The following is a 15765-nucleotide window of genomic DNA, read 5'->3' on the forward strand; positions in this document are numbered from 1 at the left end:
GATAGCCAGACAATGAAAATATAAATATAAAAAAAAAATATATAAAAATTATTTGTGTTTGGGAGCTGTGAGCACGGAGATTGTAGTGTATACCGTAAGTTTGAAAGCGTTTAGCTTAAATGATTAATATGAATAAACAGTGCTCATAAACGGCTGCTGAGGTAGTATTCTCAAGTGAAGCGAGTTGAGGCTTGGACCCGGAAGCAGCGCTTCTTACGTCATCACTTAACAACCGAATAGTCGGCTATATTAGTTACTTTTATAAATAAACTTTCAGCATTTCTTTTATATGTTAAATCAGAATGTCTTCAGATTTCCAATATAAATGTTACAATCTTTTGGATTTAACTAAAAAACTACATAAATCTGACATTTGTGGGAGAAAAAAATTAAATGCTTTACATTTATCCATTGTTATGAATAATCTTATTACTTAGATTGCATTCATGAAATTCCAAATTAAAAAATATAATTACCTAAATGTGATATAAACTACGTTTCCATTGCATCTAATTAAACTTAGTTGTATTTACTTGTTAATTGTATTTAATTTATATATATATATATATATATATATATATATATATATATATATATATATATATATATATATATATATATATATATAAGTTTGTTGAACTCCAAGCAAAACAACAGTATATCGCATTACAGTTAAATAAAATTACTGCAACCATTTTTTATAAGTCAAATTCTGTCATATCACCTACCCCACTGACAAGCTAAAAGAAGTTATGTTTCTAAAGCAAGAACATATATGCTAACCTTCCTATTGACTGAAACCTCAGACAGAGCTTGAGATGGTCTCTGGTGAACATTTGATTCAGGCTTTTCATCACCAGGTATGGATTCTCCTTCCCCAAAGACGGCTTTTATGTGAATCACAAAACCCACTTTTCAGATATCATCTGCCTTCACCTGCCACCAATTCTCCTTCTCTAGGGGACTTTAACTACAGCTACAAATTTCTCTTTGCCCCAGCAGAATGAATTCAGTCAGACTTAGAATACGATGTAGATTCACTTTTAATAAGGCACCTTGCCAAATCAGTAATTACACCATTCCCTTCACCTAAATTGAGCTTTCCCACACTTCATGATGAGTGCTGAAACAGACTTTTGTTCCAAAGATGTCGCCCAAAATCGTTCTTCATAAAACAGAGAAAAAACCAGCGATGGCTTGCAGTGTTGTGAAACTGCGCTCTCCTTTTAGAAACCCACTCATCCGTAACACCGCGGTCCGCCTTGAGCTGTACGTCACTTTAAACACTTCCCATGCCATGGCCAAGGACATGTGCAATCAACCAAGACTGAAACGGACACGGACATCCCTCCGGAGGAGCTAGCAGAATCCATCTCTCATTGCTCAAGCAGTAAAGGTCATTCTCAACACGTGGCTGTTCCATTAGATGACCCCCGCGATGTAAAAACAGTGACTGCATCTAGACGTGCAGGTAGATGTCCAGACGACACTTGCAGAAGGGTCCTGCATTATTAAAGCACTATTCGAACGGGACTAGTTTTCCAGAGAAATTTGTGTTTCACAGGCGTACTTAGGGATTTTTAATCCCGTCCAAACCTGGCATGTCTGTGTTTTTCTCACACAACTTCTGATCCGTGGGATCAAAGATGTCAGGTCATAATATCTGTAACTTAAGCGTCATTTAGAAAATGTATCCTATCCGAATAGGAATAGAAAGGAGGAGTGGAAAAACGTACTTGTAGAAGGCTTGATTTTCAACACCGCATTTCCAAAGGTGCTTGCAGGCCTCTGGAGTTGGTGCGAAGTATGTCAAGATGATCTTTTTGTCCTGTGCATAACAAAAAGTCATTAAAGGTTCACTAATGCAGGACTGCCGTTGAAGGGAATTATTAAAGCTTCACAGATTGTGTCATTATCATATGACAATTTGGTATATTGTTATTCTCTCCGACTTCACCAGTGTTGGAGTAATTATTGTTCTCACCTCCTTCTGATTTGCATATATATGGAATGTCTTTCCTTCAAACTTCAGTTTGGTCACCTCGTTCCTGTTCAAGTGGAAGAAGAATACTTATATTAAGGTATTATAATGTAGATACATTTAGAATGTATATAATATATATCAAATATAAATATAAATGCTATAAAAAGGAAATATTATGTGATTGTATAATTGTAATTTATGTAACTACAATATAATGAGAAAGATTACATGAATAATACATGAAAAATCTACCTTTCTATCAATCTATAGATACATACATGTTTTATATGTATTACTGTCGTATTCATTTACAATGTATATAAATGTTTAATATATATATATATATATATATATATATATATATATATATATATATATATACATATATATATAAATACATACATTATAACACACATATGCAACTTCTAGTTGATGAGATTACCGTAAAAATTATCATTCATTATTCATGAAGTCTCATTACAAATGCATTAAATCAAATTAAGCTGACACAATGTTTACAAACTAAATTACATGAGCTCATTTTAATTAATTAAAAAGAACAAGGCAAGAATGACTCTTTATTTTCAGCTTCATGATGCATGCATGTACAGTACGCATATCTGTGTTTACTCAGCCCCGAAGACGTCAACAGAAGTTCAGTAGAGAGAAGAGGCAAGTATTAGTCACTCACCACTTGAGGAAATGGACTCTCTTGTTCCCCTGAAGCACGACAAAACCGAACGGAGTGAAGGCGAGGAAAGCCGGGTTACCAGATACATCCTGCGATGAACAGCGACAGAGGAGAACCACGTCACCTTCGTTTCTCAACAAGCAGACATTGAGTAGGAGTTGAGGACTCGATACAGCACAGCACAGCAAGTGATCATAACAACAGAACCTTCATACTTTTGTTTCAGGGTTACTTACAAAATGAGTAGTCATGGGCTTTTACTTGAGATTATACTGGCAATAGACAAACAGACAAAAAACACTGAAAGAACTAAGCGACATTGAGAATACTTTTAGAACACTATTTTAATGGCCTTGGCTCAAGCTTCAAAAATGCCATTCATTTTCCATAAATCAGCAAAATATATACAAAGATTTAATGAAACCCACCACATTGAAACATATATCAGTGGTTTTATACATGACATAATATTTAAAACTACGGACTATAAATTAATGAACTAATCAAGTCTGTGGCTATAAGCAATCAAACTGTATATATGTTTGATGCTAAAAATTGTAATAAACACTGATCAAAAGATCAAGTGAGGTTTTTTTTATTTTTCTGAAAGAAGTCTCTTATGCTTAATAAGGCTCCATTTATTTGACCAAAGACACACACACACACACACACACACACACACACACACACACAATCTTGTTTAATATTATTACATTTTGAAAAAAACTGTTTCTGTTTTAATATACTTTCGAAATATAATTTATTTAGTTATGGCAAAGATCAATTTTTTAACAGCCATGACTTTCAAGATTACATCATCTCTTAGTAATCATTTTAATTAGCTGATTTGCTATTCAAAACACATTTATTTTTTACTATCAGTGTTGAAAGCAGTTATTGCTTCTTAACATTTTGTGGAAACTGTGATAAAGAACAACAAAAGAACAGCATTTATTTGAAATAGCAGTTCTTCATAAAAATGTCTTTATCGCTTTTAATCATTCAGTCTCACTTAAGGATTGCGAGTAATAAAGTAATAAAGAGTGTTTCCTGAACATTCTTACATTATGAAAGGGCTCTTGGTTCATAAAAGTTTAAGAATTTATTTTACACAGTACACAATATCTTTTGGATGTCATCAGTAAATGCGTCAGATAGAGCCATCTAACCTTGCACGGATGAGGATCCACACCATATGTTTCAAGCATTTGTGCTTTCTGCAGGAACTTCAGCTCAGCTGTTTCTGGAGTTTGACCTCTGCAAAACAACACATTATAAATAATAAAACACCATCTGTGTCATTCAGTGGTGAAACGACCACAGCAACAGCATAGCAGAGTCACCAATTACATTTCAGGACTGTGATACATTTGTGCCATTGGTATTGAACTTGATCCAAATTTGTAGGGTTTTATTAAAATGTTTAATTTTTTTCTGCCAAGCGTAAAATCACTATAACAGAAATTGAAAAAAAAAAATGCATTTGTCTAGGAACACAAATCAGAGAAGAAAAGTGACCCTTATGACTTTGAGAAAGCGGCTGCTTACAGATTCATGGATTGATTTATTGGATCATTTTGAAAGCTCTAAATAGGCAGCCTCTACATTTCCAACATAGTTTCCACAATGACACTGATAGGACGGCTCTCAACACAGAACAGCACCACCACCAGAGGGCAGCAGTAATCATGCTCCTATTTGGTGGATCATCGAGTTTGGAGTGACCATAGTTCCCTAAATGTCTTATGTTCATTTGCTGTCCATTAAAGGATTGTCAAGAGCTTCTAAAGACGAATTACAACCTTGCAAGTAATTAATAGACTAAATCCATCACTAAACCCATGACTGTTTGGCAGTTTATCAGCAAGGGCATTCAGTGAGCTAATTGGACTTGCTCATGTAAACATGGAGACAAAGTGCTGCTTGCTTAGTGATGGCCTACAGCTTTGACAGCAAATCTGACCAATAATACAGAGGGCCAAGATTTCACACTAGCGGTGTTTCCACTATCGGGCCAGTGCGAGCCAGGGCTTAAAACAGACCAGGTGGGGCTTATAGCCTCGTGCCAGTAGCACCGAGGCCAGAATAGCGCAGCATTTACACTGTCGAGCCTGAAGCACCGCTGCACTTCACTAAAACACGCCCTTTACACGCATGAACAACGTCACACAACCTCATCATTTCAGCAACAAAGAGAAATTATAAGAAAACTAGGAAATAAGTCACTGGAAAATGCACGATCACAAAACAAACATGATAAAAGCGGCCTTTTGTTTGCATGCTTTGTTAAATATTCAAATGCAAAAGCATCACATTTTTTACTATAGAATAAATGATACATTGATCATAATGAATTAATTTATCAGGACTCAAAATTAATCACACCAAAATAAATGTATTTCTATTTTATTTATTTATTTTTAACGCTTAAGCGTTATGAAAATAGTCTGCCCATTCAGTTGAGTCTGTTTATGTTTATTTGTATCCTATAAGTCACATTTCGAATGAATGATAATATCTATATTTTTATAAAAGCTCCTGAACAAAAACCATTATTATATTTTTATGATAGACTACGTGGAGCTAAACTCTCGAGACGAGACTTATGACAGATAAAGTAAAAAAATAAATACACGATTTTGATAGAGAATAAGAAGCTGACGTCTGATTTCTTCAAGTGGTCATATTTACCATGTTTACTATGGTAATGTTAATGCCTAGCGTGCACAGTCGTTTGCATAATTTATAAATATTTATGCCTTGTTTAGTGATTAGAATCCACATCGGCTCAAGATATCTCAAACACTCGCTCCTGACTGAAAGTGAGTTTTGAGCTCAACTTATTAAAAAAAGTTTTTAATTGTAATTTTTAATGCTGGTGTTATAGCTTTCTGAAATGATCTGCTCTATATTTTTATAAAAGCTCCCAAACAAAAAAACATTATATTTTTATGACAGGCTACGCAGAGCTAAACTCTCGAGATGAGACTTATGACAGATAAAATATGTTACTTAATAAATACACAATTGTGATAGAGAATAAGAAGCTGACGTCTGATTTATCCAAGCGGTCATATTAACCATGTTTACTTTGGTAACGTTAATGTTTAGCGTTCGCAGTCTTTTGGACAAATTTTTTTTAAATGAAATAATGTAATGTACCCTAAGAAAATCTGTCACCAACCCTCATCACTCACAACAATGGATCTCAGAAATGTACAACCAGCAGACAGAAGGGAATTCTTAAGAGACTTTTCCATAATTCCTGAGCCATATGCAATAAAAAAGGAGGGGAAAGGTTACACTTACATTAACTCCGCCTTGTGAATCTCTGCAATCCTTCTTTCCAGCTTCTCTGAGTGCTTGGGGAAGAACTGGAACTTGGAGCTATAGCCCTCTGGATGCTTTCCTGGGTCATAGTCTCCAATCTCAGCTGCAAAGTGGTCATAAAAATCAATCTTTCATCAAGCCACCATTCATAGAGTGCAACCTCAGCACTAAAGCCGACACATATATCAATCTTTCATCATTCAACCACATCACTCAGATGCATTTTAGGACGTGTTAATGTGTTTTCTTAATGAACATCCTCTAATGTATTAATGGAATTAATATTAATTAATGGAAGTGTTGAAAGTCATCTGTTCTTTTTGCAGGCACGATGTGGGGTTTTGTGGCATTTTTAATATGCCGTTTGCTTCTGCACTTGAAACTCATAAGCATCCCTGAGTCCTGACCATTGCTCTGTGCTCTGAGGTAATGGAACATTTCATCTTCTAATCAAAAGCGTTGTCCAAAGCATGCCCCTGATCAAGCTGTCAAAGAACATTACTGTGCGTCTCCCGCTCTCAGAGACACTATTTTCCCTTCAAACATCTCTTTAGACTAGAACTTGATTTGAGAATATAATTTATTTAATTTATTCCTGTGCTAACAAAACTGAATTTTCCCCTGCCTTAACTCCAGTCTTTAGTGTCACATGATCCTTAGGAAATTATTCTAATATGCTGATTTGTGGCTCTACAACCATTTCTTATTATTATCAATGTTCAAATCAGTTGGGTTTCTAAACTATGATATATTTCTACTTACTGACCACAAACTTCTGAATGGTAGTCATCACGCAGTTTTTGTATTAGGTATTAATTTCTATTTCTACTTTACCTTGCAAGATGTAAGCTGCCAACATGGCCGCATCCGATGTTTTACAGAGGAGACGACCGTGGTACAGATCTCTTTTGATCTGTAGGAAGACGAGATATCTGCATCCAGGATATGGAGTAAGCACATGAAGACAAACAGAGTGAGAAAATACTTCATGTATTCCATTATCCTTCACATTTTTGTTTGACTATGTAAATAAAATGTTAAACTTCTCAACGTTCCTCTGTGGTAACATCCCCTCTTCCCACCCCTGCACACTTCCCACCCATAAGATGTGAATTGTGGAACAGATATTCCATTTTCCACCCTAGCTAGCTGTCTAGACAATATAAATTCTACTTCCTCCAGACCAGCACACGCTACTCCCTCCAACCCCTGCTTATTTGATGCCCCCCCCCCCCCATAAGCGTCAGACTATACTCAGGGCAGCAGAGAGAAAATGGTGCTACTCAAAAGATTCAGCTGATCTCAGAAGGTATCAATCACTGCTATCTTTATTTTACACAAAAGCCCAAGTTGCCAAAACTACTTCTTCCGTAACAAGAGCAACAATGCTTTACACGCATGCAAACTCTTCAAAACATTCAATACTCTCCTTTCATAGCAAAATTGTAATTGTTTTCAACCAAGTGTGTTCCATCCTCTCATAGAACAACCAGCTGGACAATAACCTGGATTTAAAAGTGACCATTTTACTAAAAACCTTGCTGTCAGTCATTGAAGCGCTACAGAGTCCAAATCTTCAGTTCTTATTCTCCTAGATCTATCTGCTGCATTTGACACTGTTAACCATCAAATTCTCCTGTCCACCCTCTCATCGCTGGATATCACTGGAACTGCACTCCACTGGTTGGAGTTTTACCTCACAGGTAGGTCCTTCAGGGTGGCTTGGGGAGGAGAGGTATCCAAAACACATCAACTGTACACTGGGGTTCCTCACGGATCAGTTCTTGGACCGTTCCACTTCTCTATATACATTACATCACTGGGACCCATCATTCAGGTGCATATCATATCATTGCTATGCCTACACGCAGTTCTACTCCTCATCTCAACTAAATGATTCAACGGTACCTGCTCAGATCTCAGATAAAAGAGGATCACCTGTAGTTCAAGATGGCAAAGACAAAAAATGTCATCTTCCAAGCCTTGTCAGTCAGTATAGTACCAGTTTTACCATTGAATTGAGCTCATGAACGATAATCCCATCGAGTTCGGCCAGGAATGTTGGGGTGATCCTTGATGATCAGCCGATCTTTAAAGATCACATTGCAAAAACAGCACGGTCATGCAGGTTTGCACTACACAACATCAGGAAAATTAGACCTTTCCTAACAGAGCATGGTACACTGCTTCTCGTCTAGGCTCTTGTCACTTCTAGGTTGGACTATTGCGATGCTTCTAGCTGGACTTCCAACGTGTTCAATCAGACCTCTGCAAATGATTCCGGATGCAGCACCATTTCTTGTTTTCTAACTGACCCCAAATTATGATAATTAAAAAAAAAAAAATCTTTTTTCACTTTTTCTGTTCTCTTGCCATCCTCCTGTCCTAACTTGTGAAACCTTGTATAACGGACAATTCTTGATTATTGCCATCTTATGATAAATCCTCAACTGTAAGTGACTATGGATAAAAACATCTACCAAATGAATAAATGTAAATGTAAATGTTTCACTATTTGCCTGTAATGATGAGGGCTGATAATGAAGGACACAGATGTGCAATGTGAAATTTCACTTTAGGAGAAAAAAATATATGTGGATTTAAATCTCCCACAAAACATGCTGAATATTTCTCTTTGATTTTGTGAAATTGAGCTCTTTGTTTTCAGAATAGGGAATAAATTGAGAACATGATTGTTGTTTTGGGAAGAGATACTTAAAGCAGACTGCTGTGTCAAAAGATATTGATATCAAGTTGGGGAAAAGAGAGACTAGTCAAAAATACTGCAGCAGTAAAATATACTGCAACACCCAAATGTCTTTGTCCCTGGACCCAACATCTCTCTCGCAGTGGTATAATGTTATAAACATACAGTAGATGCTTTTTTTTATTATTATGCATTTAGAGCTTATAGATTACATTTTTAATGGGATGGAAAGAATACATTTTAAACATATTTACATACTGATTGCTTTATGTGATGAAAAACTTCAAAAGCCTCCTCATCCACCAATGTCACATTTTCTATTCATTAATCAATCCAGTCCCAATCTGGCACTCGGTTCTTCTCACCTTCAGTACAACAGTTGTCTCATGAGTAAAGAGTGACATGCTTGTCTTTAACTTCTCAAAGTAGGCCAGCCCTGCTAGAACTAATAGTTTTTGCTTAAGAGGTCATAGGAGCTAAAAATGCAATTATGTTCCCTGAATTCTCTCTTGGTGACAGAAGCTAAATGGCAATTTCTGTAGCCACCAGACAATTTCTGGCCTACATATCGGCTTCCTTCTTTATCAGTAACCTGCCATTTATGGAAACACACTCTACGTGTCAGTGTCATTTGGTTCTGGAAAAGGACAGGCCAAATATAGGTACAGCTAAATGGCAAAGTATTGGGCTGAGATGCTTGTTTTTGCTCTGTGGGATATGCACTCCATTCAAATTATTTTCAGACAATCCAACAAACACAGAAATTGGATACATATTTCTAACAGGAAGATAATAATATTTAATATTAAATAATCTCATTTAAGGGAGATATTATTTCTGTTCTAATATTATTTTTAAGTGTCATTTTTTATGATAGTAATTTTTAAAAATGTAAGGGGTAAAACAAATTATAGAGATATATTACATCACATTATATATATATATATATATATAAATATATATATATATATATATATATATATATAATTTAATTTCAGTATATAATTAGTCAACGAAGAATGAATGGAGCATGTGCTGCTTTGCTAGTTGCTAGGATGCAGCTTGGGCATGAGTGACTTGTTTGCCAATGAAATTACAATGCTGATGACAAATTTGTGCATGGTGTTGAACAATAATCTTGTTTTAAGACCTGAGAATTTCCAAACACGGAAAAACTAAGCATGGATTTACTGTGGAATTATGAGTGGCAGAAGAAATCGCAGAGAGACAGAATCACTTTTTTCTCCCACATTTCCCAACAGCTGCTTCACCCTTGCTTAAGGAGGATACATTTCTTTCTCTTACAGGGACTATGCTAATTCTTCCACTCACTCCAAATGATGTTTTTTTTTTCCTTTCAGATAATCCCTCTATTTCTCAGCCATATCCCTCATTAGTCTTTCTGCTCACTCTCTACATGCCTCCCTCTCATCTAATTTCCTGGCTTCAACTCTTTGTTTATCCTCTTGTTTCAAGTCTCTTTCCAGCTTCTCCTCTCATTTCAGCACAAGTTATTACTTTGTGTTCCCCACAAGCATTTCATTTCACAGTACAGTAAACACTAACATCTCCCCCTACTCCACACATCAATCTACACCTGAACTACACATCTCCAGTGCATTAAATGTCTGTTACTTATATGCATACACTATCATTAAAGTGGCCCCTCATTAGGCTACAAGAAGTACACAGAATCATAAGAACGCTTTTCAGGTCGAGTATGTGAATTTCTGGGTGGCCTCATTGCAGACTGATTGAAAGGGGATGAAAGAGGTGGAGAGAGACACTGTGATGGCAGCCAAGACTTTGCTAGCTAGAGGCTAATCATGTATCATTCAGAGGAATCTGTTAGGAGTCACTGACCATACATCGTCTCTTAGCAGTGAGTGAGAAACAGCAATACAGTCCCTGAGCTCGGAAAAATCAGACAACAAGCCCTTAGTACATTCTGACTAGTTGTTAATATATCAGACAAAACTGATATTTTCGGACAGGATCTGGTGTCCGGGGCAGGATCCAATATTTCTGAGACATGATCTAACAGTCACAGAGCTTATTTCAGCAATAATCCCAAAAGCCAACTGAAAAATCCTTTTTGGGCAAGGTAATTTGAGCGATGTTTACTTATTGGTTGGCCAACAAAAATACTTCGATACTGCAACACTTTATAGCAAACTGGCCATATTGGGTAAAAAGAAGTACAGTGTTTCAAAGCACCACCAGCAGAGCAAAGTCGAATGGCTTTGTGGTGCTGCCAAAAATCTGTTGCCATTTGGTTTGTAATGCTTAATCAAAGCAGAGCTTTAGGCCTACACTTAAAGGAATCCTATCCTTTTATGCGAGAAACTGTGCCAGCTCTGTAATCAGGTGCCATTTAATCACATGACTTAAGTACTGAATGCAAAAAGCAGAATCATTTAATTATGGCAGCTCATACCTGGTGATCTCCTCCTTTAGAGCAGCAGGATCTGGTGGGTAGAACTTTACCCGCAGGCACATGATGAATGGAGGTTGTGCTGTGTGGAGAAAATTTACATGGTTGAGAACCACTGTCTCAATCAATAACTTAAAGGGATAGTTCCCCCTAAAATGAAATTATGTCATTAATGACTCACCCTCATGTTGTTCCAAACCCATAAAACCTCCGTTCATCTTCGGAACACAGTTTAACATATTTTAGATTTAGTCCGAGAGCTTTCTGTCCCTCCATTGTAAACGTATGTATGGTATATGGTATGGTATAGTATGGTTAGAAAGGTAATAAAAACATTTTCAAAGTAGTCCAGGTGACATTGGAGGGTCAGTTCGAATTTTTTGAAGCATCGAAAATAAATTTTGGTCCAAAAAAAGCAAAAACTACGACTTTATTCAGCATTGTCTTCTCTTCCGTGTCTGTTGTGAGCGAGTTCAAAACACTGCAGTTTAGTGATATCCGGTTCGCGAACGAATCATTCGATGTAAACGAATCTTCTTTAACAAGTTCACCAAATTGAACTGAATCATTTGAAATGGTTTGCATCTCCAATAATCATTAATCCACAAATGACTTAAGCTGTTGACTAAATCTAAAATATCTTAAACTGTGTTCTGAAGATGAACAGAATTCTTACGGGTTTGGAACAACATGAGGGTAAGTCATTAATGACATCATTTTAATTTTTTGGGTGAACTAACTCTTTAATCTGATTTAATACTTGCTGCCTTAAAATACTACATAATACACATTGTGTAGTGTAATGACTTAATCTAAACACCTTTAACACATTTACTTGAGAAGCAAGATTGCATTACATATTATGCTATTTTACAAAATGTGAATATGCAATATACCTATTTTCAGAGAATATATCCAGAATTAAGTTCATATTTCTTATCCAACTGACCTTTTTTTCATGGTTTTTAAAAGCAGATCTAACTCAATTTTGAGATGTTTATCATTAAAATGGATTTTTATATACTGTACACTGTAAAATTGCTATCTATGGTAACAATATTGCACATAATATTTTTCAGTAGTTTTTAAAGGGTGTCATATGATGCTTTTTTAAAGATCATTATTTTGTGTATTTGGTGTAACAGAATATGTTGACATGCTTTAGTGTTTAAAAAACACATTATTTTTAAAATACTGTACATTATTGTAGGTCCTCTATGCCCCGCCTCACTCGCATGCATTGTTTTCTACAAAGTCCCTCCTTCCGACAAGCAGAGCCTGCTCTGATTGGCCAGCTGACCCAGTGCATTGTAATTGGCCGAACACCCCAAGCACACGTCGAAAATGTAACACACCTTTCCATAATCGCAAGCTTCATCTTTCAAAATAAATGTAAAGACAGTTAATAATGTCCTTAGTTTTATCATTAGTTCAAGCCTGAAAGGGGAACAGAGTGGTGTGACAGACACAGCGATGAAGCTCATATGTGTTTGCAATACACAAGCCACGGACGGTTAAGACAGCTGACTCCACTGTGTGACCCTGTCTCTCTCTCTCTCTCTCTCACACACACACCATGCGCAAAAAATCTGCATTTGAACATTCAATAGCAAATACTTAAACTAATAACAAAACATACTTACAGTAGCTGATTCAGAAGTGCCAGATTGTCATAGCAAAGTCAGAATGACCTCCTCTCCTAGGTTCACGAAACGGTCGTCCATAAAACGCATTGCTGTTCTGTTGTAAGTAATCTTAAAAATTCCTAAATGCATCTACTTTCTGAAGGCCAAATAAAGTGCTTTTGATTTCACCTAGATACACACAGCATCTCCCTGACATGGCTGCTTCAACACTAACTGCTGTTACTAAAATCCACGCCTTCTTTCTTTGCTCGAACATTTGGGCAGCATTACGCAAATAATTCCACATAGTGCCGTAGAGATGTGGGGTGTGTTAGAACGAGCTGTTTTAGGGGGCAGTGGCAGAGTCACTTTGGATTTGAGACTTTACTCTTTGCAACTTTACAGACATTCTTCATGCACCAAAAGTTTGTAACACTCCAAAGAGAAAGGAAAAACTGAAATTGCATCATATGACCCCTTTAAGGCTTTATTTATTTAATGAAATCTACCTGAATTAATAATTTAACATCTCCTAAATTATTTAATTCATTAAATAATATCATAATCATTAATCCACAAATTACTTAAGCTGTTGACTAAATCTAAAATATCTTAAACTGTGTTCTGAAGATGAACAGAATTCTTACGGGTTTGGAACAACATGAGGGTAAGTCATTAATGACATCATTTTAATTTTTTGGGTGAACTAACTCTTTAATCTGATTTAATAATTGGACAATTAATTTAATATTATTAGTAAAACGTGCTTATTTATTTTAAGCTGATTCTCAAATTTCTGTGATTTCGATGAAAAGACTGTTTGTATTTGACTTTGAGTTCTTTTTAATTAAAAGACTATATAGACTATAAACTGAATGGCTAGACAGGTCAAGGAGGAAGATACATGTTACTGCAATAGCATTAGCAAAGCTACTGCTAACTGAACAAATCATCATGCCTCACAGTGTTAGTACATGTTGTTATCCACAACCTAATCAAAAGCTCTATTCTTCTGCACAATGGTATCAACCCAAACTTCAACATAACAGAAACTATTCCAAATGTCAAACATAACTGAACGATAAACATTGAAACATTAACTAATGTTTCCCTTCACTCAAAAACTCATAAAATAGCACTTAATTTCAATATTTACTCTCCACACCCAATCAAAATTAGAGAACAATCTATAAATACTTGATTTTTTTCTGAAATATTGTTGAACTTAATTGCTTAAAATTTGAAGGAATATTAGCTGTGGGTTTAACACTGTTCTACTAACATGTTTGTCAAAATAACCAAGGCATTTAATAAAAAAAATTTAAAAAAACTTTATTTTGTGGAGAAAACAGTGATCAAAATTATGGGACAGTGGAGAAAACAGTGATCAAAATTATCGGACATTAAACACTGTAGCACACAAGAAGATTACAACTAAAATTTTGGAGGGTTACAGCTGTCAGAAATAAGTAAGTAGGGCAGCACGATATTGGGAAAAATTACATTGCAATATTTTAGGTTGCAGGCTGATTGGGAGATGGTTGGAGGGAAGGAACTGCATGATACTGAAGGAGTTTCTGATATTTGCATTAACTCTGTCATGTAGCTGTATATGAGTCCCAACTCCTGCTGCACAAAACATCCTCCAAACCACGACACTTCCTCCTCCACCTTTCAATGACTTCTTTTCACACTTGGTCCCCCAGATTGGCACAAAATACAATATTTCCCATCAGACCCAAATAAATTAAAAAGTGAACTTTATACCAGTTCTCCTCTCTCCACACAACATGCTCCTCAGCAAAGGTGAGCTTAGCCTTTACACTCTTCCTGCTGAAGAGGGTCTTGGTCACTGCAGTGTGTGCTTTCAGTCCGACTTCTCTTAAACATGCAAATTAATTTTTTTTTCTTTTTTTTTTTTGTACTTTTAAGTAGCAAGTACAGTTAAATGTATAAACGTTTATATATATATATATATATATATATATATATATATATATATATATATATATATACATATATATATATATATATATTTTTTTTTTTTTTTTTTTTTTTTTTTATACATTCTACATATCTGACAGCCAGTCGTATCTTATGCAATTTAGCTTCTCAGGTACATGTAACTTGCTTCAAAGGTTGAAAAATATAATTTGTAAATGTTTAGTACCCATGAATCCGATTAGCAAGCTTCAGCTAGCACACTATAAATAAGATCTGACTGATGATACTTACATTTCATCTGCTTAGAAATTGACTTGGTAAACTCCAGCCAGTGCTAAAACAACAGAGGAGAGAGTTTTAATTCCACACTCACTCACTCTCTCTCACACACACACACATATTGACAGAGCAAATGCACACACATATTACATCTATATTTCATCTAGCACATAATTACACATGAGCAGGTGGTCAGTGTGGGTAGATGTACAGAGATTTTATATCAGTAAGAGTGTGAGATGGGGGCAGGGTAGATATGTTAATCATTTCATCTCATTTCTTTCTTCTCCCGTGCGAAACATTAGCACAACTTTAATGTCATGCTGAGATTCTAGCACTGCTATTGTATGCAGCTTCAATGGGGGAAATGTTTATTTGATCCCCTGCTGATTTTGTAAGTTTACCCACTTACAAAAAAATGAAGGTCTGTAATTTTTATGGTAGGTTTATTTTAAAATAAGTATTTGATCCCCAATCAAAACATGACTTAGTCCTTGGTGCAAACACACAATATGGGAATCTTTGAAAATGGTGACATCATGTACCTGCGTAGTACCTGTTAGCTATGTAGACATGCGCAGTATGTGTCGATTTTAAAGGCAAGTGCGAACATACACACAACAATGATGGAGTAAATGGTACTGTTTTTGCTGCTCAAGTGTGGAATACTTCACCAATATTACAACCAACAGCAGAAACGCATCGTGTACATCATATAATCTTCTTTTGACATGGTTAACCACCAGATCATCCTGTCAACTCTACTGGCAA

The 15765-nt window shown here is 35.9% G+C and overlaps 1 protein-coding gene across 2 annotated transcripts in view; it reads right to left on the reverse strand.

The window, feature by feature from the left end:
* LOC113061631 (FERM domain-containing protein 5-like) overlaps nt 1–15765 on the reverse strand; it is a 124809-nt gene that overhangs the window by 12821 nt on the left and 96223 nt on the right. Inside the window, exons 3-10 of one of the 2 annotated variants that reach the window (XM_026230921.1) lie at nt 15007–15049; nt 11150–11228; nt 6840–6937; nt 5985–6108; nt 3845–3932; nt 2676–2764; nt 1985–2048; nt 1737–1828 (exon numbers count right to left, since the gene is read on the reverse strand). In XM_026230921.1, the coding sequence (XP_026086706.1) occupies nt 1737–1828; nt 1985–2048; nt 2676–2764; nt 3845–3932; nt 5985–6108; nt 6840–6937; nt 11150–11228; nt 15007–15049 (677 nt within the window). The remainder of the gene's footprint in view (nt 1–1736; nt 1829–1984; nt 2049–2675; nt 2765–3844; nt 3933–5984; nt 6109–6839; nt 6938–11149; nt 11229–15006; nt 15050–15765) is intronic. The other variant, XM_026230922.1, reaches the window with a different exon arrangement.

This window comes from Carassius auratus, chromosome 43, assembly GCF_003368295.1.
Source record: "Carassius auratus strain Wakin chromosome 43, ASM336829v1, whole genome shotgun sequence".
NCBI lineage: Eukaryota > Metazoa > Chordata > Actinopteri > Cypriniformes > Cyprinidae > Carassius > Carassius auratus.